Source organism: Aspergillus pseudotamarii, assembly GCF_009193445.1.
Source record: "Aspergillus pseudotamarii strain CBS 117625 unplaced genomic scaffold BDV38scaffold_99, whole genome shotgun sequence".
NCBI classification, from domain to species: domain Eukaryota; kingdom Fungi; phylum Ascomycota; class Eurotiomycetes; order Eurotiales; family Aspergillaceae; genus Aspergillus; species Aspergillus pseudotamarii.
Genome location: NW_022475113.1, coordinates 65,459 through 88,208, shown reverse-complemented (window position 1 = coordinate 88,208; position 22,750 = coordinate 65,459). Strand labels below are relative to the sequence as shown.

Below are 22,750 nucleotides of genomic sequence, written 5' to 3'. Positions count from 1 at the left end.
TCTGCATTCACAGCTCTGAAGTGTTGCTTTTCACCAATATCTCCCATCCTAATAGCTTCCATACCTCTTGCGTGAACCAGTCTGGGACCGATTGATCAGGGCTCTGAGAAGGGAGTTGTAGATTGTGAAGATCTTCATCAGTCAGCGCGGGTCGCTCGAGTGAGCTTCCCCAAGTCGAATCCGTGCCAAAAACAGCCTGAAGCAGGGTGCATTGCAATCTCTCCTTGAGCGTTGCCGCGAATGATATGCTTTCGTCACTATCTCTGGATGCCGATGAAGATGATGAAGTGAAAACCTGTAATATGGCCAATGCTCTCTTTAACAGCCAGACTAGGCACTTTGCTTCCACCTGCGCTGAACACAATGACCTATCGTTGATGTCAAGTTCTGTCAAGCCTCTAGGGAGCGGAAGTTTTGCAAAGTCTGCACGAAGATCAGGTCGTAGCTTTAGATCCTGAAAAACGAACAGGCACAGCAATTTTCCGACGCGACTAAGTAGAATGAATAGAAACCCTTCTAGTAAATCTTGATGTCCTGCACACCCAGGGTTAAGTGAGGAAGCCATTACGTTTAGTAGTCGAACCATCTGCGTAGAAACCTCGTGATCGGTATTCATATTAGAACCAGGCAATTGTTTATCGTTGATCTTCTTGATGCTTGCTGCACGTTTCTGCTTGGCTGGCTGTGTCTGCTCGGATTTGGCCGTGCACCATTGTTCTAAAGCATTCATCGCTGATTCATACAGATGAATAATGTGGTAGATGACGCGATTGGAAGATTGCATGCCGTTCTCTGTTCCAGATAGAGTCTTTATCACCTGTAAAAGAAGTTGGAAAGCGCATTCGATACAGCGAAACACTTCAGCAGTCGTTGGCCCCTCAGTCCTCGTTGAGCCCTTATTCCTGGAAGCAGAAGGGGCCGCTCTTTTCTCGGAGACTACCTCTGATAGTTCATTTGCAGTGGTTTTGCATAGATTTACCGCAGCCTTAACAATTTCCAAGGCATTAGACCTCCTCTGAAGGGCTTTCTGAAGCGTATAATAATGCCTCATGAATGGCCCAGTAGCTTAGACAAAACCAGTCAGCGCAGCACACAAGAACACTAGGGTGACTACACAGACTAACACTCCTCCGTAAGATCTAGTCGATCAAGTTCATCCCATGGAGCTGGGGCATCATTAACCGTCTGCGTCTTGGCTCTTTTCCTTGTCGTTGCCCCTCTAGCGGCTTTTTCACTAACGGTTGCTTTTCGCTTTGATGACGACTGTTCCGCCTCGAGCGGGGTATTCTGTGAGTGCAACTTAGAACTAAGCGCTCCATTATGCCTTTCAAGGTCGTAAATGCGATCTAGAAGCTTGCTCTGCTCTGCTTCAGATTTTTCGTACGCCTGCCGCCAGAAGGAAACGCTGTCGAAGAATCTATCTTTATCATGGGTATAGGGTTTTTCTGCCTCCCGAGTGTCTTTGATATGTTGTCTGATTCTCAGAATGTATTCTGTAGGGTTTAATGCTTCTGGTGAGTAGATACAACTATGGTGATTTGATATAGGCTTTGTTTACCTCTGATATCCAAGTCTGCGGGTTTATGCTTGACGATGGCTATTGCAAGAGCCAGCTGTGCTGGGGAGGGCATAGTGCTGTCATCCATATTTTCTGGGAGTATTCTTTAGTGGTGAGGTGTATTCATTCAGGTGAGTAGTTCTTTGATACGATGTGAGTGAAATATACTTGAGAGCCATCAGACACGTGCTTTGGTATACATCAGGTGGTCTGGTTGTCCATCTGCTCATCTACTAGACCTTTTGCAATAAAGACTTATAGTTAAAGACGGTTGATAAGCTACACGATTCTTCTTTTTCCCCATAAAGCTATACTTAGCAAGTCCCACCCTGAATGATTTCCTGTCCGAGGGACCTGTATTATCCCGACTGTACCCTCTGACTGCCACCCACTAAGAATTTTAGGGTATATACACTAATTCACGAACTGAAGGCCTGTGTTTCGGCCAACACTCGAAACTGATGTGGCGACAGAAGACCGGAGTGATCAGACAGGCAATGCCTAACTCTAAGGGTAAACTGGTATGGAAACGAACAGGTTGACGTGCTATACATCCAAAGATCCGGCAGTTGCAAGTGCTCTTGCCGTCGTATTCTCTTAGCTTGTAGATATCAACAGTGGAGTGATATCCATCACGGTAGTATGGGGCGCATGCCAACCGGGCAAGCTCTAGTGCAATGGACGCAATTTACATCCTTTAACCACTGAGATGATCCCCGAGAGCAACAACCCTCGTGATCACGAATCTAAGGTCAGATGGTCCTAACCTAGTCGTCATAAACTTTTGCCTATATAAGTATTCATAGGCGAGCAACTTGTAGTGGCTCATAGTTTGCTGCCATTGAGCTGGTATTTGTCTAGTCTTCAAAGTCTTGTTGCCAAGTTTATCGACTTAATTGCATTAAATGACAGACTAACCAAGCGGGGATTTAATAAATTAAATACGGAGTAAATGCCAGTAATTTCTAAGTTCCGCCACCGCCTCCGCCAATTAAATGCATGCCAACATTTATTTTCCCAAGTCATTTCACAACATTACATCTCAGTCACCTTCACCTCAACCCGAAAGTCAAATAGGGTCCCCGAGAATTACTTGCGTATAAAGCGCAAGTCTCCATACTCTCCTAAGTCGCCATATTCCCATATCGCTACATATCAGCGACACCACCGTGGAAGTTCAGACAAGATGGCTTCAAACGACGATCTCAAGGCGCACGCCGCCTCCAACCAAGATTTTTACGCTCTGCTAGACATCTCCCCAGCAGCCGCCGAAGGCGAGATTCGTCGCGCATACCGAAAGACTGCTCTGAAATACCATCCCGATAAAATCGCGAATCCGACACCTGCAGACATCGACAAATTCCACACGTTACAGATTGCCTACGATGTCCTCTCTGATCCGTCGATACGACAGCTCTACGATAATGCGCGGGAGGCGCGACAGCGGAAGCAGCGCGAGCGGGATATGATGGATGCAGCGAAGAGGAAGATGAGGGAGGATCTGGAAGCGAGGGAACGCGCCGGTGCTGCGGCGATGGGTAGTGCGCCTCGCGGGGTGAAACGGACCTGGATGAATGGGACGGGTGATGATGATGATGCGGAGGAGAAGCTGCAGCGGGAAATTGAGCGGATTGCGGAGGATGGCCGGCGCCGACGCCGGGACGCAGAGGAGCGGTTGAAGCAGAAGGTCGAGGAGGAGGAGAAGCAAATGCGCGAGAAGGAGGAAGAGGCACAGAAGGCTGCGGATAAAAGTAGTCAGCGGGTCGACCGTTCGCAGGAAGGCGGAGCGAATGTGCCGGAACTCGAACGAGCTGTGAAGGCGCGCTGGATTCGTGAAGGTCGGGGCTTAGATTTGGATAAGGATCGCTTAACGTCTTTGTTCACTCCGTTTGGTAAGGTTGAAAGTGTTGTTGTGCTCAAGGATAAGCGGCAACGTATTGGGGATAGGCGTGAGAAAAAGACTGTTGCAACGGGCGTTGTGGTCTTTACTTCCATCGTGGGTGCGCATGCTGCCGTTCTGGACAGTGAGAAGAAGATACGCCAAAGCGCTGGGCAAGCAGACAGTGACTGGGGCTTGATTGACTCCGTATTTTGGGCATCTGGCAATCAACCTGACCTGGGAGCAGGATCTGACAACCGTCCTACTTCTCCTGCAGCGAAAAGTGAGCCAAAGATGCCAGCTGCGCCTCCCAAGCCTGCATTCAATTTCCCTGGGGTCAAGACGACGGGTTCAGATGGCAAAAAGCCCGGTAAAGCGCCGTCTTTCGGTTCATTCGCTTCTGCTGCTGTTGCTGCTGCGGACTCAATGAAGTCGACCCCTACTTCGTCGACTAACGGTCCAAGTGCCCCTAGCATGGAAGAAGTTACATTAATGCGGCTAAAGACTGCGCAGCGGGAGAAGGAGCGCAGAGCTCTTGAAGAGCAGCTTCGGAAAGAAGACGAAGCTGCAGATGCCGCCGCGGCCGCGGCCGCTGGATCCAATGCTTAGTTTTACCATTTTTTTTCCTACTCTGATTCCTTGTTTATCATTTCTACAACCGCATATGTTGGACATCAGTTTTACAGGCTCTTCCTCTAGCCTGCCGCTGAAATCTAACCGGACAAATAGCTGGCGTTGTGGGGATTATGTATACATAGACTTTTTAGTACAAGAGATACCCTTCAACTATATGGAACACATTTTGCTTGGACTGCTGTGCTATGATACATGGTCGTTACTATACATGTGCGATATCATACAAAAAATCTATTACTCTTTCTGTCGGAGTGACTCTTCTTCCTCTAACTGCTCCAGGAACTCCCGTGCTCGATGGCCTTCTTCGGCTTCACGACTACGGGTGTTCTTTTTCACCCCGCCATTAAGGATGAAGTCTCTCGTCCAAGAAGGCACGAAGGCTTTAACCTTGACCTCTCCAGGCTCCTGCTGCTCTGATGAACCTTCTTCCGCCGCATCCCATGACACCTTAAACTCTTGCTCAGGGCTATACTGGGTGCGCTCGCCAGTAAGAGTAACATCGGTCATCATCTCTAACCGGCACAATGCAAGACCGATATTACCTACTCCACCGAGGAACTTGCCCGTACTACGCCCCCTTCGTGCACTGATCTTGTACATATTCGCCGCACTGGGAGGTTGAGGCAACTCCGCAGTAGGACCATACACGGGCGCCACAGCGGACTCAAGAGCACTCTGATCTCCTGTATATAACTGCACGGGCAAAATCCGCTTTCGTACAACACCCGTGTGATGGGTGCGAATGGTAAGCTCCTGACCCACATAGCAGCCCTTGCGGAAGTCAACTCCCTTCATCATATCCATATTGCATTCCAACGGGAGCGCCGATTCACGAATAATTTCAGACTGGCCTTCGGCAATACCGTGCAGCATGCGGCGCACGGTATAAGTTTCAAGACTCACCTCCGAACCCGCAATCTGAGTTTCATCAGGAACATGAGTCCGGAGATCTTCCGCGCCCGGAGTGATGAGGCGGGAGCCGAACCCGGGGGCCCTTGTATCAACACAACCAGCGATCGAGGACGATGGCGAGAAAGGAGAGGAGGATGGGGATTCCATATTATATGCGGCCCAGCGGGGTTGTTCATGGTCCTTCCATGACGCCCACACCGTGCGTTCGCCGTCTTCGAGAGCACGTAGCTTTAACTTCGCGCGAAGCTTGTGTTTCTTTAAATGTTTCATGAGACTCGCTACTTCGTTTTTATCTACTTCGATGAGCCATGCGGGTTCGTCGGGCGACGCAAGGTCTGCTTGTGGAAGCGGGTACAGAAAAGCATCGTTGAGCACTCGACCTTGAGAGTTGAGGAAGGCAGTATAGGATCCAGTTCGACGGGTTGCGCGGTTTGGGTCGTTCGTTATTAACATGTTCTGGGTAACAAGCCCCTGAAGGAAGGTGGTACTATCGACCCCCGTGATGGAAATCAGGCCTCGGCTCGTGAGGCGGGCATAACCGGCCTGCGGCGGGGGAGCTGGAGTGGCATCGCTATTCAGCTGCGAGCGTGAGTAGACGGTGGTCGAGAAGAGCCGGTTGCCATTCGGGCAATGAGCGCATATGGTGCGGACAGATGTGCTAGGGCGCATCATAGTCATCGAATGGCGCTGTTAAAGAATGGATGCAACTCCGGAGAGAAAGTTTACAAATCAACCAAAGCTCCATGGACGATGATATCAGCGGGCGGTGGCACGCGGCAGAATATGTACCATGCTCCACTTAATTATTACTGACCGCTCATTTACATACAGAGAAATTGAAAAGTCCAAGAAACAATAATGAATATAGCCTATTAAATTATACCATCCAAAGCGCCACGAAGCTTGCCCAAATAAAGAGCTGAACTTAGTACAATAAGGATATCCCAGGTACAAGCACGACTACTTGTTCCCCTTGGCAACCCCTTGCAAAAATCCAAGCAAGAAAGCCTTGTTATCCGGTGAAGACACTCTCGCATTCAAACTTCCATTATCTTCTGGAGCGGGGGACCCTCTACTCATCCCAGTTGGAGTGGGAAGATTAAGAGGCGAGAGCGGACTGACAAGGGATGATGTTACTGGCTTTGATCCAGAAGTGTGGACATTGAGCTCTCTTGCGGGCGAAATGCCCGGTGATACCGGCTGTTTGCCAAAAAGGGAGAGAAGAGTCTCTTTTTGAGCAGCGGATTGACTTGGTCGGCGATCAAAACTGCTTGCCTCTTGCTCAGTGCTTAAAACCTGAGGACCATCTTGCTGCTCTGAATCATGCGATTCCTTGGTCCGCACAGGAAGTATATGGTCCAAATTTTGAGAACGGCGGAGGATTTGTGGCTGGAAAGGCTTCGGGGGTTCAGAGCTCTTCGGCTTGCTATCCTTGCGGGTACGGGACGAAGTCCTCGAGGATGATGCCACCGCTGGGTTAGGTGATTGCTCTCTTTTAGCGGATTGGGGTCTAGCCAAGATTGTAATGGGTGAAGAGAGACCCTGTGGCTGTCGATCCTTGTTCTTTCGATTCGAGTTATTCTGATTTTTTTTGCCAGGTGGCTTAGCAGTGGCCTCGGACTGAGGTGGGTGCACAGGCCTGGGTGCCACATTTGAATTCAAGGGATTGCCCTTTGGTGCCGCACTCGCGTAAGTAAGTGCCTGTTGGGTAGCGCTAGAGTCACGTGGCCGTTGTAGAATCTGCCTACTAGTCGGAGAGTTTGCATGGCCTGCTAATTCGGCTGGCGTCGAACCAGAGGTAACCGGTGACCCTCTCAAGAGGCTTAACAATTGATCCTGATGCTGTGATGACTTGCGCCCATTCATGGGCACCTGGTCAGGCTGTGGCGTCAAAGATGCATGAGAAGTCTTAGGCGTCTTCGAGGACTCATCCTTGAAAACACTCAATAGCGCCAATGAGTGACTTGTGAGTTTCGGAGGCGGTAGCTTACTGGCATGCGGCACACTTGCTCCTTGGATCTTGGGTGGCTGAGCTGGTTGGGAAAACGGATCCCCAGTCTGCTGGTAAGGGGCCGTAGGCGCTTGGGTTGCCGGTGCGGCATGCAGGCCGGACGGCAAATGTGCGTCATTGTAGGGCTGTGTAGAGATGTGATAAGCATCCATTCCACCATACCCAGTTGGACGGCCATGCTGATTCATCACGGGTGATGGTTGGGCTAATGGCCGCTGAGACATATGTTGATCAAGGACATGGTTATTTGTATGTGGTATATGAGATGATGCACTAGTTGGTTGCCGTGGCGAAAACTTTGAGAGATAACCAGGTTGTGAACTTTGACCCTGCACAGGAAAGCCTGGGAACAAGGTCGGAGCCGGATAAGGTAGATGTTGAGGAGGCACTGCTGCAGTACTAGCATGTGATGGCGACGTTTGCTCATTCCTCAGGACCTGTGGGGTGGGTTCGCGAGAGGGGCCACTTCTCAGAAGCTCCAAAAGAGCATTGGATTTAGACGCATTAGCTGGTAATGTATCGACAGAGGGAGCCGGGCTTTGCATATGAACAGCGTCATTGATGTTCAAGAGGCGCTTGAGGTGGGTGGAGGCATCCTGAGATGGCGCAACCTCGGGCAGGTCGCTAGAAGTAGCCAATCCTAGAGACTGACTGGGCGCCGTGAGACCTTCTTCCATCGACATCTCGCCATCATTCTGTAACACTTGAGTCGCACCCACTTGCACCTTCGCGTCGAGCTTCTTCTGCTGTGCGATCCATTTCTTGAGAGGATGCATGAACGGTGCGACCATATAAAACTTATTCGCGTTTGCAACCGCGAAGCCCTGGTCTTGCTGTTTATTCTTCTTCAATGTTGGCAGCTCCGACAAGTTGTACCATTCAATCTTGCTGATTTCTTTTCTAGTGCGCGGTTCAAAGTGAGCATCGCGAGGTACCCCACGAAAGACATATAATCTCATGTGCTGTTCTCGCATAGTGATTTCAATGAACTTGACGTCTTTCTCGTTCTTTACGAGCCCAGCTTCATGAACATCGAAGCCTGTTTCTTCATAGACTTCGCGAATAGCGCAGTCTAAATCCTTTTCGTCTTTGTTGATTTTCCCTCGTGGAAAACTCCAATTGGCACCCTTCTTCCAGCCTTTGACCAAAACTACTTCGTCCATGTCTTGGTTGAGCATTATGGCCCCGCGCACCGGAACACGGGTCTTGTATGCCAGAAACTCTGAAAAAGCTGTGATGTGATGATAATGTGACCATTGTGACATAAGCGGACAGTGTTGGAAGATACGCAAGGCGAAAGCTTTTAAGGACAGTGACGGAAGGGCCGGGTCCAACGGCCGGATAAAATCCTCGTAAAACCACTGTGCTTCCTCAACCTGGAAACATATACGTTCGACCGATTCGAGCTCTTCTCGGGGCAAGTTTATAATGAAGCGGACACACAGGTCATCCAGCCCTATTGGAGATCAGCCGTCTCGGTATCGCTGTGGCCAATGAAGACCCATCCCAAGTGAGGAATGAAAGGGAGGAAGACTTACAATCTTCTAAATGCATCTTTGTTTCTGTCATATTGTGCAACGTACCCTAGCATTTCAACTCAGCCTAGGTGGAAAGGGGGGTAAAGGTCCGAAGTCTGGGACGCGGAGTGAGAAGACGGGTTGGAGGGGACAGCACAGCGATGATGCAGCTTCAAGGGTGCTTGGCAAAGCGCCAACCCTGAAGCATACAGTGGCTGCAGAGGAGATAAGGCGCTGACGGGAACAAACCAATGGTTTGTGAATCGGCGAATCAAATAACTAATAGACTGAGAATTAAGGAAGGTGGTTGAGACAGACAAGTATTGAGTTGTCCCCAACGTACCGAAGACAGACAACCAGGAAACAAGAACAAAGCTGCTGAATCGCAGCCCGCTGAAATCTGTGGCGGTGCTGCCCAATGGAAGCCCAGTGCGGCATGCCTGTGTGCCACAGGTGTGGCGATGTGGCTAGTGGATGATCATCGGTGGCATTATGTAATTATGTAATGGAGTCGGGTGGAACTTGGAAACTGCGGGATGACGTCCTCACACGGGCCACGCCCATGGGCACAGGAATGATAAAAAGCCCACTGCATGAACAACAACTGTCTTGGCTAGAGCTTAATTGTTCGCTTCGAGCCTCCCCTTGGAAAAAATATTCCTACCCTTAGGTCTTTATCCGATATCGTCTCTTAAGAAGAACCCATATCTATACATTTCTCCTTGTTATCACTATTGACACTGGCCGGCCGCTTAAAACACGGTCTTAACGAAATACACCCGGTCATTCAACCCAAGGCCCCGCAACCATACGGAGTACTACTAAGACAGTAACGAAGACCTAATCATTTCATCCACAATTCAGTTGCAAAATCATGTCAGGCCCGCTCGTGTCTTTAGTCGGGAAAAAAATACTAGCAGAATCGGCGCGAAACCATTTTGGAACAGAGGTGAGCGGTCCGCTGCGCCCCTCTCAAGACAGAGATTGGCTAAACAAGTACATTTAACCTAGGATCCTTATTTCGAGGAAGTTCCAGCCTCACGTCTGCACCGCGCATTCGGCAAAAAGACTCAAAAGCGGCGCAAGGCAGTACCACCAGGTCTGTCTGAAAATGATCAGAAAGTCCTTACCCAAGTGAAACGCAGGGCATATAGACTAGACTTGTGTCTGTTCAGCCTGTGTGGCATCCGATTTGGCTGGGGCAGTGTGATTGGCTTGGTCCCATTGTAAGTGCTGGCCAACTTGTGTAGTCTAGCAATACTAATTGTGGTCTTGGTTAGTGCCGGTGATGCTGTTGATGCTGCACTTGCGATGATGGTGGTAAATACGTGCGACAAGATCGATGGGGGGCTCCCGACACGTCTCAGAATGATGATGCTGATCAATGTCATCATTGATTTTGCCATTGGTCTCGTGCCCTTCGTGGGGGATCTTGCAGACGCGATGTACAAGTGTAACACAAGAAATGCTGTTATGCTGGAGAAACACTTGAGGGAAAAGGGGGCCAAGGCGCTTTCGGAACAACGAAGACGTCATGAGAATGATACAGATCCAAGTCTGCCCGACGAATTCGACAAATATGACCAAACGATGGTGGATGGTCCTCTAAGGAGCGAAAGCCATAGACATCACAGCAGGCATCACAGGAGGCATCGCAGCAGGCATCGCAGCAACACCCGCCGAGCAACGAACGAGCCAGCACATCATTCCCACAACGACCGAAACCATACCAAATGGTTCGGTGGATCCTCGCATCGGGAGCATGACCTCGAAACTGGGGTCGTCGACAACTCTCAGAACCGTAGATGACAATGAATATTATGAAGACACGGGGGCTGATTTCTGCGAATTTCTCTTTTATAGGCGTTGGTGCTCACATAATACCTTGAATGATTGATGACGCTTCCTCTCAGTTTAGTTTCGTCAATAATGGATCGAAAATTTTCAAACTCTCATTACGAGCTTGTACTTGGGCGTGACCGAGCGCATGCGTAGCAGAACTGAGTGTCTCCACCCCCTACTTCGTTCATCAAAGGAGCACCGCAAAAAGTGCAATGGGATAGATTCACTGGCATTTGCGAGACGTCGAGTTTGTTGGCCGTCCTCGTCACGTTCAGCATGACACCGGGGTATTTCTCGCCCTGCGTCAGAACGTACCGCATCATGAGCTCATCGATAGACAAATTCTTGGTTAAAGTATTTTCTGGGAGTGGCTCATCTGGTACAATAAGTTTGGTGAGTTCCGGGAAAAAACTGGCATAATCTCTCAATTCCGCCGTAAACAAGTCCCGCAGGGGGAAGTTGAATTCTAGGCCAAAGGGGGACATTCCGTCGGCGACTTGCCAGATTACTGAAGAGCCGCGACCCTTCGCAACATTGGCAAGTGTTTTCGCGGCGAGTCTACTATCCGAGTCTCCCCAAATTATTGCCTGGCAATCCATCTGCTTTGCAAAGGCCACGATCAGTCGGTTCATCAAGATATAATCGACATCAGCCTTAGAGGTGGACGTTGCGATACACGACCGGAAGGCATTGAGGCGGTCTGCATCCGACAATGAAGAATCATCCTCAAATTCTTTGCCAGCAAACTGGGACATAGTTTCCTTGATATCAGGGACTAGGGCGAAGATACTGTGAAACGGAACCTTGGTAAAGGAACACAAAGGGAAGGATTTCCGAGCCAATTCGAAACCCTCATCATGCGCAGGATTCGACGGCAAGATAGTCGAAGGCTCTATTATAAGCACATGCAAGTCAAAGCCTGGGGAACCGTGTACTTTTGAGCGCTGGATTTCAAGTTGAGCATGCAACATATGCAACAGGACCGACGAGGAGAGACCGTAAGAAAGAGGAAAGAGCAGCTTGCACGGTTTATCTTTTGCGAAACCTCTATTCAGGCGATAATTTTCCATACGTTTGAAGACTTTGTACGACACAAATTTTATATAACAGTCCCTGCACAGAGAAAGAGTCGGTTAGTATTTGCAGTAACCCCACTTGTAGAGTAGATAAAATTCGTACTTGCATAAACGCCGCCGCCGCAATGTTAAAATAGCTTCTGCATCGCGGCAGTCTACGCAAGGATCCGACAGTTCTTTGCCAGGCATTTTTGTGTTTACCACCGTGTTAGGGTTGCTCTTGTGGTTCTTTTGGTTTGTATCTGTTATCAGACAGAGGCAAAATTCCGGCAAGAGGCAGAAAATCCCGTTGGCGGTGACATTTTTAGGCCTTGCTCCATTTATACTCGGAGCACGGGCTTAGATAATACCATGGTATCGGCGGGACATCAACACGCGGCTTCTCCATCTCAAGTGCAAGGTAGCCACGAATCCCTACCGCCTTACCCAACCAGCTTGGAGCTGCGAACAAAAGTGTCGGCTGTTTCTTCGGAACCCATCATACTCCCTTCACTCTTCCATTCTCCCTATATTATCCTCCTTTTACTTTTCTCATGATACTGGGGTTGTAAGGCAACCATTTGCTTTCGGCATCTCCGGAGCGCGCTTAGTACTACGATCTGGTTAGCTCCTTTTCAGCGATCAAGATGAAAGGCTGGCTCCAGACCTTTTGTTTAACTGCCCTGCTGGCGGGTCGTGCACTCGCAAATGAAGTGGAATTGGTGCGCTTAACATCAGAAGCCAAATCTCAAGCCTCAAGTTCTAACTGCTAGCGATCTCGTATAGACACAGGATGAAGCTCACAGGCAGCGATGTTCGGGGATGTACAGTCGCAAAGCCTGGGGTGGAGACGTTGAGCCCTTTATATTGACTAAATTTGTTCGTGATGGCGATGCTGGCGATAGCGACCCTCTCGTCAGTTTGGTGGTCTTTGAATGGTCCGACGAAGCTTTAATTGGAAGAGCTGTATCCGATGATGCCGATGTATACTTTTTTGACCACGTCTGGAGGTATATACCAGCTAATGAACATCATAGGAGAAGGAAACTATCTGCGACGAAAAGAGTGTCAATGACAAGCTCTGCGAAGCAGGCGATATCGGCTCCTTCATCCTTGCCCCGAACGCAAGTGAATCCCAATTCACGATTGTAACTCAGGCGATCCACTTGAACAATCCTACTGCAATCAATTACCCCGTCAAGAAAACAGGATTCTACTGTGTGAGCACTTATGGATACTCGGGACGGGACTACAAAGCCGTCGTCGAGTTCAGAAACGCGTATGGTGAACTTCCGGCTGCGCAGATCGCCAAGCTCCCATTTTACGGTGGCTTGACAATAGTTTACGCTCTTATTGGGGTGTATGTCCATGAAAATGTCTTGCATTTTTTTTTGAAGTCTATACTCACTGTACATAGGTTCTGGGCTTTCTTATATGTACAAAATCGCCACGACATCTGTAAGTGACTTCATCCATCTACCCATGACAATTACTGACTCAGGACAGTGCCTGTGCAGAATTATATCACCGCTATATTGGTCTTTCTGATTGTGGAACAATTGATGACCTGGGGCTTCTATGGTATGTCGAAGCTGATATACAGTCGAGATGCTTGCTCTCTAACATTATGCAGACTATCAGAACCGACACGGCCTGAACGTTGGTGCAAAGGTACTTATGGTCATTGTAGCCGTTCTTAATGCGGGGCGGAATGCTTTCTCGTTCTTCTTGCTTCTTATTGTGTGTATGGGATATGGTGTTGTCAAGCCTTCCCTCGGTCGGGCCATGGTCTATGTTCGCATCCTCGCTATCGCCCACTTTATTTTCGCCGTTATCTACGCTGTTGCAAGTCTGTCAATAACGCCAGACAGTGCTGGTCCGCTGGTTCTTCTTATCGTGTTGCCACTTGCGGGCACCTTAACTGCGGTTTATGTGTGGACTCTGAATTCGTTGAACGCAACCATGAAAGATCTTATCGACAGGAAGCAGAAGGTCAAAGCACTGATGTACAAGAAGCTGTGGTGGTGCATCTTGGGCAGCATCATCGTGATATTCGGCTTCTTTTTCATCAACTCGATTGCCTTTGCTGGTCGCAGCGAAGCAAGCTTTGTACCAGAACATTGGAAGAGCCGTTGGTTCGTGTTGGATGGCTGGCTCAATCTGGTCTACCTGTTTGACATCGGATTTGTCGCCTACTTGTGGCGCCCCACTGCCAACAACAGGCGGTTTGCAATGAGTGATGAGGTACGGCATTAATCCAACATAAGGAGAGGAATGTACGAATGATTGGTACTGATACGATGTACAGATTGCTCAAGATGATGACGGATTTGAGATCCGGTCATTTAACAGTGAATTGGACGAGGAAGACGCACTTGGCGGTATTCCAGAAAGTTCTGCCCATGAGCAGCGCCGTGATCTGTCGCCTGTGCCCCCTAAGCCCGTCCCGGCTGCGCCGCGCCAACGGGAATCCCTTGATGGAGAAACCATTTTTGCCGTCGGTGAGGATGGAGACAAATGGTCGGACGATGAGGATGATTTGTCCCGCGACTCGGGTGAGAGGAAGCGACTTACCGGCAAAGATGCTTAGTAGTGCATAGCTTCACAAAAGCTAGTTTTTATCCCCTTCGAATTGAGCAACGATTATTTGTGACTGCAGGGCGTGCGTCACTATGTACTGATATCATTGAGGATGAGATACCTTTATTGTCCACTATTTAAACGAATCGACGCATTGGGTTTTATTAATCCTTCACGGGCATATAATGGCGTCTGGCTCGTTGGTTCGAGTTCATTTCAGTTCCGTCTTTTCCCCGGCCAACAAGAAAGAGGGGAGAGAAGGGAAAAAAAAAAAAAAAAAGAAAACCTCTAGGTCTTACGCCGCATCTAAAAGTGATGACCTCCTGAAAAGTCTATGGGACTTATGTACATACGAACCTGGTCGTTATAATGAGATCATTTACTATTTCGTGCCTGCCAAATAGCACATGATTATATGATTTGCAGCCCTGCCTGTTAGAAGATGCGTGTAGCATGATCCCGGTCTTCTGAAACACTGTGTAGTTATCCATTTATAAAAATCAAGCTTTGATTCGTTCACGATACCACGTCAGGATGGAAGAACGCATTGAGTTTGACGTAACTTTCCCGATGTTGAACTTGACTTCCCTCACCACACCCGTATTTTCCCCAGGAGTTCCATTATCGCCAAATGTACGGGATTCTACTGTTCAATATAAGCCGGATCTTCCTTAGCTCGTAGACAGTAAGTAATTCAAATGTCTGAAAAACATGGGAGGTAACGGATATAGATTTCCAAGCGTGACCAGGTCAGATATCGCCTCGGAGATTCGTTGAATTTGCCCTCGCCTCATAGGCATTGGTAGTTTTGGTCGTTTCACCCAGTCCATTCATCGGGGCAATATGTTCCTGGCTCTCACTTGTTTCATATACCCTTACGATTTCGGTCTTCTTTGTAATTCCACCTTTCAGGCGGCTGTGCCGGGACCTGGGAGGTTCGAGGTTCGCGGACTGGCTTGATTCCCCTTGAGAGGCGTCGGCAGAACTAAATGGAGCATGAACCTTGAAGAGTTTCCGTAGGGAGGACAGAGATCCCGACATGAGGCCAAAGTTGAATTCGACTTCCATCCAGATAAGGGACGTCGAGGCCGAGTCTGGTGGATCAGCATGGTCCATTTAAAGGGAGTATAGCGAAGCACTCACAGGTGAAGTTCGTCGTGTCATTGGTAAATTTAAGAGTTGAGAATCGCACAAGAGCGGCGACGCATGCGGTAAACCCTGGCCCTTCATCAGTCCCCGGTTGACTACATCATCTCAGCCAATTACTAACCAATACATAGCAGCCCTATGACAAGCAACCGCTTCTTTAATGGCATTTGCAATTGCCAAATTGGCCGCATTGGTAGCACAAGTATTATCACATCAAGCACGAACATGATGACTCCCTGCATCATCAAAATGGCATATGAGGTTTCAGTCGGGTAGCAGCTGGCATCGGGAATGGTCTTATCGTAGGCCGCCTGGACGGGTCGACATTGAAACACCAGCGCCAATGTGCCAGATATCGTGAAGACAGCGATAAATAGAAAAAGGGATTTTCCGGCAACGTGGATGAATCGAGTTGGGAAGAGGCGCATGATGAACACCAGTAAACTGGTTTTTACGGCTGCTGCAATCACCAGGTAGGCGCATTGCGAGCCATATTCGAGCTGCGATGGTTAGACCAGATTGATGAGTCTGAATTGTCGGTTATACTGACTGTGAGAAAGACAGCCAAGTCGTCTACAGACACGTTCTGCAATTCCTGTCCAAGCCCATAGTACGTGATAGTATACGCAAGGGCAGAGAACAAATCCACACCGATCTAAATTATCAGCAGTCTCACACAGGCCGTTCATTTCCAGACTAAACTCACAAGAGCACACAGCACCAGCGAGTCATCGAGTCCGAATTGTTTTATAACGAACTTACGCAAGTATAGCTAATATATGTCAGCCCGCTGCTCTCGCGACAGCAGTCGAAAACATACTCGAAGCACACACACTATTGTCGTTGCAATTGCCAGAATCAACACGATGATCCGTACGGCAATTGTCATATGCGATAAACCTTCAACATCCCGCCCTTCAGTTGACCTTCCCATTCTGACCATCTCTGATGGTTCATCTGGGCCTGGCTCCCGGAGGACGTGGGAGAAGAAGGGCATATGGGAAGGATCCCATAATACATAGCCTTTCAAATTTCGCCTCGGCAGCGCTGCATTCTCAAATTACACAATAGCGTAGTTGTGGAGTAGCAACACACGCTAGACTCGACGGCTGCCAGAAATTGACGGGGAATGCGATCCTGATGGCTGTAGTTCGTCGCGCCGGCCCGCATAGCGCCCTGTTCGCCTTGGGGCTGAGATCCACTTGGCCCGTGTCATAATCCTGTACAGTGTCTCCAGGCTTATCCTTGCTCCTTTCTATTTTTTCTCATTTCAATTTTGATTTGTCTTCCCAATGCTATTGAGTCTTGTCGATACGATAGATGCAATGATCGCTGAAATTCTAAAAAATTCGCCCAGCCTGGAGCGGGAGGTGATCTCGGAAACCGAGACTATCATATCGAGATTCTCCAGCCTTTCTGACATCGAACAAGATAGAGAACGGGCCACCTATGTGTCCACAGTCTTCCTCCTGCTATTTGGCAAGGATTCCGTAGTCCAAGGGTCAAATGGCTACGAATCACAGCGCCAAGCCCCATGGTATGTACTGTTATACTGTGTGCTTTGAGTCACCATGTGGGAATGATCACTAACGCTTATCAGGTCGACCAATTGCTGGCTCCAACCTTGTGTCATTGTCAGTCCTGGGTCAGCGCAGCAAGTTGCTACGGCTCTGGCATTGTGTCGCTTCTTCAACGTGAAGTTCTCCATCAGAAGCGGAGGTCATTTGCAAAACCCGGGATTTACTAGCAACTATGGGGGCGTGGTTATATCGCTAAGCTCTCTTAAGCAATTAGAGCTGTCTGCGGATAAATCTACGGTAGGTCTCGGGCCAGGCCTAAAGTGGTCGGATGTATATGGTGGTCTTGATGCGCACGAGGTGACTGTGACCGGTGGTCGGGTCACTACGGTAGGCGTGTCTGGTCTGTTACTCGGAGGGGGAATCTCCTTCCACAGCCATCAGTATGGAGTTAGTGCAATGGGCATCAGTAACTATGAGGTGATTCCCTTCCATTCGCGAAGTAGATATGCTCGAGTCACGGCTAACTATAGTAGGTCGTTCTGGCCAACTCGCAGATCGTCAATGCCAACGCGCACGAGAATGCAGACTTGTTCTGGGCTCTGAAGGGTGGTGGGCCTAACTTCGGTATGTCCTGCATCTATCTATCTCTAGGTATCCTCGGCTTTCTGACTGCGATCTAGGGGTCGTAACCAAGTTAGATATGATGACCATCCCAAGCAAGCACTGGTCTGAGGTCCGAGTCTACCCAATCACAGCAGCCGATCAGATCCTCGAAGCCATGATGCAGTATCACGCCGCAATCGAAGCTGACGATAAGTCTTCCCTGATCTATAATGCTACACACGACATTATCCTAGTCGTCTTTTTCTACAGTGAACCTGTCGAGCATCCCCCTATTTTCCAGTCCTTCTACGATATACCCCACGTCGCCAACTTCGTGGCCCCAGGTATCCGGACCGTCTATGATCTCATGAATGCAGTAGATTTTGTGCAAGATCCAGAACCTGCACTGTATGCCGACCACAGCCCATTCTCCCTCTTCCTGAATGCCGCTAACCCTTCCAGTCACGATTTCCGGACTATGACCAGCCTTCCTAGTCTAGACGTATACAGGGCTATTGAAAAAACACACGCTGAGCAGGTTGATATCCTTAAGGACGTCGAGGGCCTTACATTAACAACCGTTATCCAACCAATGTCCTCCTCGGCCATGAAAGCGACCCGCCAAAGTCCCCTAGGCCTGACACCTGTTGGACAACAGTGTACGTCCCTCCTCTAGCTTGAGGTACCATTCTCGGGTCTAATTGATACTTTTTAGGGTTCCTTGTGAGAGCTGACTGGAAGCATGCGAAAGACGAGGAGCGTGTTCGAGAGGCAGTGCGCAGGATCGTCGATGTAGCGGAATCAGAAGCGAAGCAGGCCGGGGTGCATCTTCCTTACCTTTATTCGAACTATGCTTCGCGCGACCAGGATCCCCTGGCAAGTTATGGGGTGGAGAATGCTAAGCGGTTAAAGGAGATTGCGCTGAAGTATGACCCAGACGGCGTATTCCAGAAGTTGCAAAATGGGGGGTGGCTGCTTTCCAACATGGGGTTAGAGGCGTGAGAGTTTACGAGTATCTGACGCAGTGCGTCCTACTAAAAATACCTTAATAGTAAAGATATTCATTAAGCAATGCATGACAAAACTCGACATCAGTTTTGATAATAAAGAAGCAACCGTTAGAAGGGGGGGTAAGAATAAAATAATAATAATAATAATAATTACATGGTGACAATGCATCAGTCCTTTGCGTTCCCTTGTTGCCAAAGACAAGCCCTCCCAACCGCCCAAGCCTGCAACGTGGCCCCCAAACCCACCACCCAGGCATTCTCCTTGATCCCCGTACGAAAATACCACGCGGAACTCGCCCACAGCAGCGCATTAGTGATGATTGCGATAGCCTTGTTGGTTGGATCTTGGAGGGCGTGAGGGTTACAGGACCATTGATAGTGGATGAGGCCTTAATCATTGATGTCAGTTATTCAAGTTCCGTATCGGGGATAGAGTGGTGAATTGGATGAGAGCCTCGATATATACATATAACTTACTAGTCATTAGAAAAAAGGCACTTCCCTGGAAAGGTATCGTCAGTATCTATCTATTACCAAGTCACTGGTATCCTCCTGTATAGTATGGAATTACCTGGTACCAACCAATAATCCCACAGGCCCATGGTTTCATGCCTGAAATATGCATGAATGTTGGCTCGGCGGTCCATTGTTTTCCTCCAATCTAAAAAGTTAACGTTAGTCAGTGATGGGCTTTTCCTGTCTCGTATAAATTGGAATGGATGTTTGTTATATGGTGTTGTTGGTCGCTGTGACGGTTATGGAGCAGGCAGGAAGCATACCGTATGTCCAAAGGAGAGGATGGCAAATGACAAGGCCGACACCTGAAGCGAGCGAGAAGATGGTATCATTATTGGACGTTATAAAGGTCAAACCTGATTTAGGTTGTCTGGGGGTGTGGTGGTGCTTTAGCTAGAGAATATAAATATAGAGAGAGAGAGAGAGAGAGAGAGAGAGAGAGAAAATGCTAAGGAGGCAGATGTTTAGAGAATTGAAACTAAACACTGCCAATTGAAAGAAACTCATAATACAAAGACCCGCCAGGGTGATCATCTATATAGTAACACATCCTTGGACAGTGATACCCTTCATATCTCCTCCATCAGACATCGGATCGTATAGTATACGAACCAGCCAATCAGCGAGCGTCACAGATGAGCCCTCGAAGACTGAGACGAAAACTTGGCACGGCTTTTCCTTTGGTGTCATACTACACTATGCAGAAACGACACTTATAGAATTCTATATGACGGGGGACTGATGCATATTTCTTCATATAAGGTGCCGAACTTGCGTCAGATTTGAGTTCCACCTAGATTACTCTGTACTACCAGGAGTATATGGGATGTATGCACGTGATGACCTGATCACTTTCCTATTTGAGTAAGGGAGCGGTGTAAATGAGTGGCCAGAACACTCCTTCAGCTGAGGAATAAGGGCTGGACTAGACTGAATCAGGATCGCTTATCTTTGGGCGATCCTGCAGATTTGTGGTTTTTAATTGTTGTTCACTGTAGGAGGGGCTCAGATCAGATCTGCTGGGGGTGGTTGGCAAGTACTAGACACACGACAAGATTATTTCAACTCTTACCACTTTTTTAAAAAAAAAAATACAACTTGAACCATATCACTCGAAACCCGCATCAATGAGAATCTGTGTATTCCAGTCCTGCTTCGAGGAGCTCCAAGCCTCTGTTGGCGAGGTCCAAGAATTATGCATGAATCCAGGCGTGTTTACGTCACAGCATACCGTAGTGCACAAGACGATTCACAAGTCGACGGCCACAGAGCAGATAGATGAAGCCGTGCGAGAAGGCTACGATTTTTACTTGAATTTTATGTGGGGGACATATGATGACTCCTTGGCTGGAGTGGATGCCATCCAATATTTTGAGTCTCTTAACCTACCATCTGCGGGTGTTCAAAGTTCGGAACGAAAACAATCAAAATGGGACTTTTTCACTGAAGCAAAGCGAGCAGGAAGTCCCCTTGTTCCTGGGACTGACAACTTCCCATTATTTGTTAAGCCTGCTTCAAGTTACGGGAGTATGTTTATTGATGAACATTCCTTGTGTCGAGATGAGGCGGAGCTGGAAAGTTGCATTCTAAGACTCAACAAGTTGATGCGCCCGGTACGGATTCAGCGAGCTCAGGCACTGGGTCATCCAGACCCAGGGAATTACGCCGATGCCCGAGAAAGCGAAGGGCGAGAGAGTACAGATATTGTTGTTCAGGAGTTTATTGCTGGGGAGGAGTATTCTGTCGTGGTTATTGCAATGGGAGAAAGCCCGGTTCCACTTATACCTCAGCGTGCCAAGTATAAGCAAGTGGGAGACGCGGCGCGAATCTTGACATTGGAGCTGAAGTTTGATGCCGAGTCTGGCTATGAGCTTCTTAAAGAAGAGGAGAATCCGGCCCTTTGGAAACATCTGCAAGAGACGGCAGTTGAAGCGTTTCGGTCCAAGAAGATGTATACCAACTTTATGGGATGCGATGTCGATATGAGAATGGGACACAATGGGAGAGCCTATGTGATTGAGGTTGATCCCCTGCCTGTATTCTTCTATCCTACGGGGTCCCAGCTTGAGGATACAGACGTCAAGCACGGATTCCCTGGTGGGTACAGGGCTGTTGTCAACACTTATATCACAAATTACTTTCTCAAACACCCCGGTGACCGAGAGTCACGCTTCATTGAATTGGCTTCCATATTTGACAAATTACCGACTCTTCCGAACTCAACGAATGAGGTTCCAGAGATTGACGTCCTGGGGCCGTGGAATGGCACAGTCCTGGATCTCGGTTGCGGAACGGGAAGTGTCGGGCGAGCTCTCCACGCCGACCCACGTAATCGAATCACACGTCTCACAGGAGTTGATATTTCGAAACGGTCACTGGATATACAAGAAAATAATACGTACAGTGTGTTGATTCACGACAGGATGGAGCGCTTCCTTGCCAAGCAAACATCAATGTTCGACCACATATTCTGTATATCAACCTTGCAATTCCTGCCCATGGAAGAGCTGGATTTCGTTCTCGCAAGATGCTTTCAGCTGGCCAGGTGCTCCATAACAATTGTCATCGATGATCTTCAAATGAGCAGGAAGTATAATCCTGAGACCTTGACCCATCTGAAAGCCTTCTCTATGGACCACTCTGAAAACATCAAGACATTTCAGATTCAACATGGCTGGCGGTTACAACCCTTAAATACATCCCATTGTTATGAAGGCCATCGGTTACAATTCCGTTTTCGCCGAGACGGCAGGATAGAATAGACAACCTGCCAATCAATACACTTTTCAAGTCGCTAAAACGGGTAATTAATCCATGACTTTGACGCCGTACTAAACCTTCGGGGTTGCTCGAGCTCTTTAGGTGAAACTTAGGAAACAGCCAAAAAGACCGAGTAGCTGGACCGAGCGGCTGGTGTGGGTTTGTGATAATCAGAATTCCATTCACCGGTCACCATATCCTCGATGGACATGATACTGATTCCGAACCGATCATGATGTGGAACTGTCGGGCTCAGAGCTGCAAGCAGCTGGAGGAACCTCTGGAACAGTAGGACGGCCTCCCTCTGAGGCCGATGAAGTGGTAATAGGTTGGGTGAGGACAGTGTTGGGCTCTGTCGGTACTTCATCCCCCTGAGCGGCAGTAGCTGCTGACACAAAAGGATGACTAGCCTTCGGTTCCGTGGGGGACAGGTTCTGCTTCTCGGATCGGCTAGGCTTCAGCTTGAGCTGCCCTATCTCCAGAGCACGGAGAACAGCACCGAGGTCCTGGGGATCGATGGATCGCAGCTTGCCTATAGCATCGCCTGAAACCTCGGGGACAGCCTTCCAGCCCAACTGGTCAAACTCCCCTGAGGTGGCGGACTTGGACTCAATCGATGGGCCGGTGGCCAGGCGCTGTAAATAACTGTCGGTGACGCTGGGTCAGCGACACGTCTTGACCGGGTTGGACTTGGTGCTACTACTTGTAGAAGCGACCCCATCTTGGTGGCGCTTAGGGGAAGCGGTGCCATAGCAGTATTAACGCCCTCCCCTACTTCATTGCGGATCATTATCATGGGCAAACATGTCCGTGGAATCCAAGCGACTCCAGCTTTGATAGCCTTCCAGTTGGTAGAACTCGGCGAGTTCGGCGAGACGATGAACTGTAACTGTTATATTAGATTGTGAGATTGCTTGTCCTTGCCTTTAATTTACTCACCTCAAATTCGCTTCTTGAAACACCAAAATCTCCACACGAGTACGCGGGAAATACTGGGTTAATTTGAGTAGCATGGACCATTCAATTATGACGGACTTGCACCCATAGTGGCTCACGAGTCTCAAGATCTCAGCTCGTTCAATTTTCTGAACGAAGAGCAAACCAAATTTGTGCAGGAGCAAAAAGCGTCTGCCAATGTCAATATGAATGTGCTGGCTAGCTCGGGAAAAAAGCGAAAGAAGCTGTCGCAAAAGGCGCGCGCA

At 48.8% G+C, this 22,750-nt stretch overlaps 12 protein-coding genes across 12 annotated transcripts; 5 read left to right on the top strand and 7 right to left on the bottom strand.

Annotated features, from left to right (window-relative positions):
- Positions 1-7: 7 nt before the first annotated feature.
- BDV38DRAFT_288382 (uncharacterized protein) lies at positions 8-1,646 on the bottom strand (the record flags this gene model as incomplete). The annotated part of the gene is made up of 3 exons (XM_032061023.1): positions 8-1,065; positions 1,125-1,493; positions 1,559-1,646. The coding sequence occupies 3 exons, from the start codon at positions 1,644-1,646 to the stop codon at positions 8-10; spliced, it is 1,515 nt and encodes a 504-aa protein (XP_031907865.1).
- Positions 1,647-2,388: 742 nt separating this feature from the next.
- Positions 2,389-4,248, top strand: BDV38DRAFT_263481 (putative cell cycle control protein (Cwf23)). Its single transcript, XM_032056188.1, has one exon. The coding sequence runs from the start codon at positions 2,511-2,513 to the stop codon at positions 4,044-4,046; it is 1,536 nt and encodes a 511-aa protein (XP_031907864.1). The 5' UTR covers positions 2,389-2,510; the 3' UTR covers positions 4,047-4,248.
- A 59-nt stretch (positions 4,249-4,307) lies between these two features.
- Positions 4,308-5,654, bottom strand: BDV38DRAFT_288380 (YgfZ/GcvT domain-containing protein; the record flags this gene model as incomplete). Its single annotated transcript, XM_032061022.1, has 1 exon — positions 4,308-5,654. One exon carries the CDS (start codon positions 5,652-5,654, stop codon positions 4,308-4,310), a length of 1,347 nt encoding a protein of 448 aa, XP_031907863.1.
- A 131-nt stretch (positions 5,655-5,785) lies between these two features.
- BDV38DRAFT_231375 (decapping enzyme complex catalytic subunit DCP2) lies at positions 5,786-9,060 on the bottom strand. Its single transcript, XM_032052938.1, has 2 exons — positions 8,535-9,060; positions 5,786-8,452 (listed from the first exon to the last, which is right to left on the bottom strand). Exons 1-2 carry the CDS (start codon positions 8,563-8,565, stop codon positions 5,946-5,948), a joined length of 2,538 nt encoding a protein of 845 aa, XP_031907862.1. The 5' UTR covers positions 8,566-9,060; the 3' UTR covers positions 5,786-5,945.
- BDV38DRAFT_297532 (DUF4112 domain-containing protein) lies at positions 8,886-10,322 on the top strand (the record flags this gene model as incomplete). The annotated part of the gene is made up of 3 exons (XM_032063134.1): positions 8,886-9,462; positions 9,525-9,739; positions 9,794-10,322. The coding sequence occupies exons 1-3, from the start codon at positions 9,388-9,390 to the stop codon at positions 10,320-10,322; spliced, it is 819 nt and encodes a 272-aa protein (XP_031907861.1). The 5' UTR covers positions 8,886-9,387.
- Positions 10,323-10,468: 146 nt separating this feature from the next.
- Positions 10,469-12,057, bottom strand: BDV38DRAFT_297530 (uncharacterized protein; the record flags this gene model as incomplete). Its single annotated transcript, XM_032063133.1, has 2 exons — positions 11,535-12,057; positions 10,469-11,468 (listed from the first exon to the last, which is right to left on the bottom strand). Exons 1-2 carry the CDS (start codon positions 11,618-11,620, stop codon positions 10,469-10,471), a joined length of 1,086 nt encoding a protein of 361 aa, XP_031907860.1. The 5' UTR covers positions 11,621-12,057.
- BDV38DRAFT_263474 (putative integral membrane protein (Ptm1)) lies at positions 11,798-14,380 on the top strand. Its single transcript, XM_032056187.1, has 7 exons — positions 11,798-12,132; positions 12,197-12,394; positions 12,448-12,770; positions 12,828-12,868; positions 12,917-12,991; positions 13,044-13,654; positions 13,719-14,380. Exons 1-7 carry the CDS (start codon positions 12,058-12,060, stop codon positions 13,998-14,000), a joined length of 1,605 nt encoding a protein of 534 aa, XP_031907859.1. The 5' UTR covers positions 11,798-12,057; the 3' UTR covers positions 14,001-14,380.
- A 111-nt stretch (positions 14,381-14,491) lies between these two features.
- Positions 14,492-16,073, bottom strand: BDV38DRAFT_297528 (uncharacterized protein; the record flags this gene model as incomplete). The annotated part of the gene is made up of 6 exons (XM_032063132.1): positions 14,492-15,084; positions 15,134-15,208; positions 15,261-15,639; positions 15,690-15,794; positions 15,846-15,911; positions 15,960-16,073. The coding sequence occupies 6 exons, from the start codon at positions 16,071-16,073 to the stop codon at positions 14,741-14,743; spliced, it is 1,083 nt and encodes a 360-aa protein (XP_031907858.1). The 3' UTR covers positions 14,492-14,740.
- Positions 16,074-16,464: 391 nt separating this feature from the next.
- BDV38DRAFT_275669 (FAD-binding oxidoreductase) lies at positions 16,465-18,264 on the top strand (the record flags this gene model as incomplete). The annotated part of the gene is made up of 6 exons (XM_032058070.1): positions 16,465-16,676; positions 16,740-17,136; positions 17,193-17,283; positions 17,340-17,670; positions 17,725-17,921; positions 17,978-18,264. 6 exons carry the CDS (start codon positions 16,465-16,467, stop codon positions 18,262-18,264), a joined length of 1,515 nt encoding a protein of 504 aa, XP_031907857.1.
- A 176-nt stretch (positions 18,265-18,440) lies between these two features.
- BDV38DRAFT_297523 (uncharacterized protein) lies at positions 18,441-19,120 on the bottom strand (the record flags this gene model as incomplete). The annotated part of the gene is made up of 4 exons (XM_032063131.1): positions 18,441-18,661; positions 18,750-18,774; positions 18,844-18,933; positions 19,052-19,120. 4 exons carry the CDS (start codon positions 19,118-19,120, stop codon positions 18,441-18,443), a joined length of 405 nt encoding a protein of 134 aa, XP_031907856.1.
- Positions 19,121-19,886: 766 nt separating this feature from the next.
- Positions 19,887-21,604, top strand: BDV38DRAFT_297521 (uncharacterized protein). The gene has a single exon (XM_032063130.1). The coding sequence runs from the start codon at positions 19,916-19,918 to the stop codon at positions 21,548-21,550; it is 1,635 nt and encodes a 544-aa protein (XP_031907855.1). The 5' UTR covers positions 19,887-19,915; the 3' UTR covers positions 21,551-21,604.
- Positions 21,605-21,778: 174 nt separating this feature from the next.
- On the bottom strand, positions 21,779-22,568 carry BDV38DRAFT_288372 (uncharacterized protein; the record flags this gene model as incomplete). Its single annotated transcript, XM_032061021.1, has 3 exons — positions 21,779-22,183; positions 22,252-22,431; positions 22,488-22,568. The coding sequence occupies 3 exons, from the start codon at positions 22,566-22,568 to the stop codon at positions 21,779-21,781; spliced, it is 666 nt and encodes a 221-aa protein (XP_031907854.1).
- Positions 22,569-22,750: the final 182 nt, after the last annotated feature.

Coding starts and splice junctions, on each gene's coding strand:
- BDV38DRAFT_263481 (XM_032056188.1), top strand. CDS start 2,511: ATGCCAGTAATTTCTAAGTTCCGCCACCGCCTCCGCCAATTAAATGCA.
- BDV38DRAFT_231375 (XM_032052938.1), bottom strand. CDS start 8,565: ATGACAGAAACAAAGATGCATTTAGAAGATT. Junction 8,453..8,534: donor AAAGATGCATTTAGAAGATT/GTAAGTCTTCCT, acceptor GATCTCCAATAG/GGCTGGATGACCTGTGTGTC.
- BDV38DRAFT_263474 (XM_032056187.1), top strand. CDS start 12,058: ATGAAAGGCTGGCTCCAGACCTTTTGTTTAACTGCCCTGCTGGCGGGT. Junction 12,133..12,196: donor TCGCAAATGAAGTGGAATTG/GTGCGCTTAACA, acceptor GATCTCGTATAG/ACACAGGATGAAGCTCACAG. Junction 12,395..12,447: donor CTGTATCCGATGATGCCGAT/GTATACTTTTTT, acceptor TGAACATCATAG/GAGAAGGAAACTATCTGCGA.
- BDV38DRAFT_297521 (XM_032063130.1), top strand. CDS start 19,916: ATGAGAATCTGTGTATTCCAGTCCTGCTTCGAGGAGCTCCAAGCCTCT.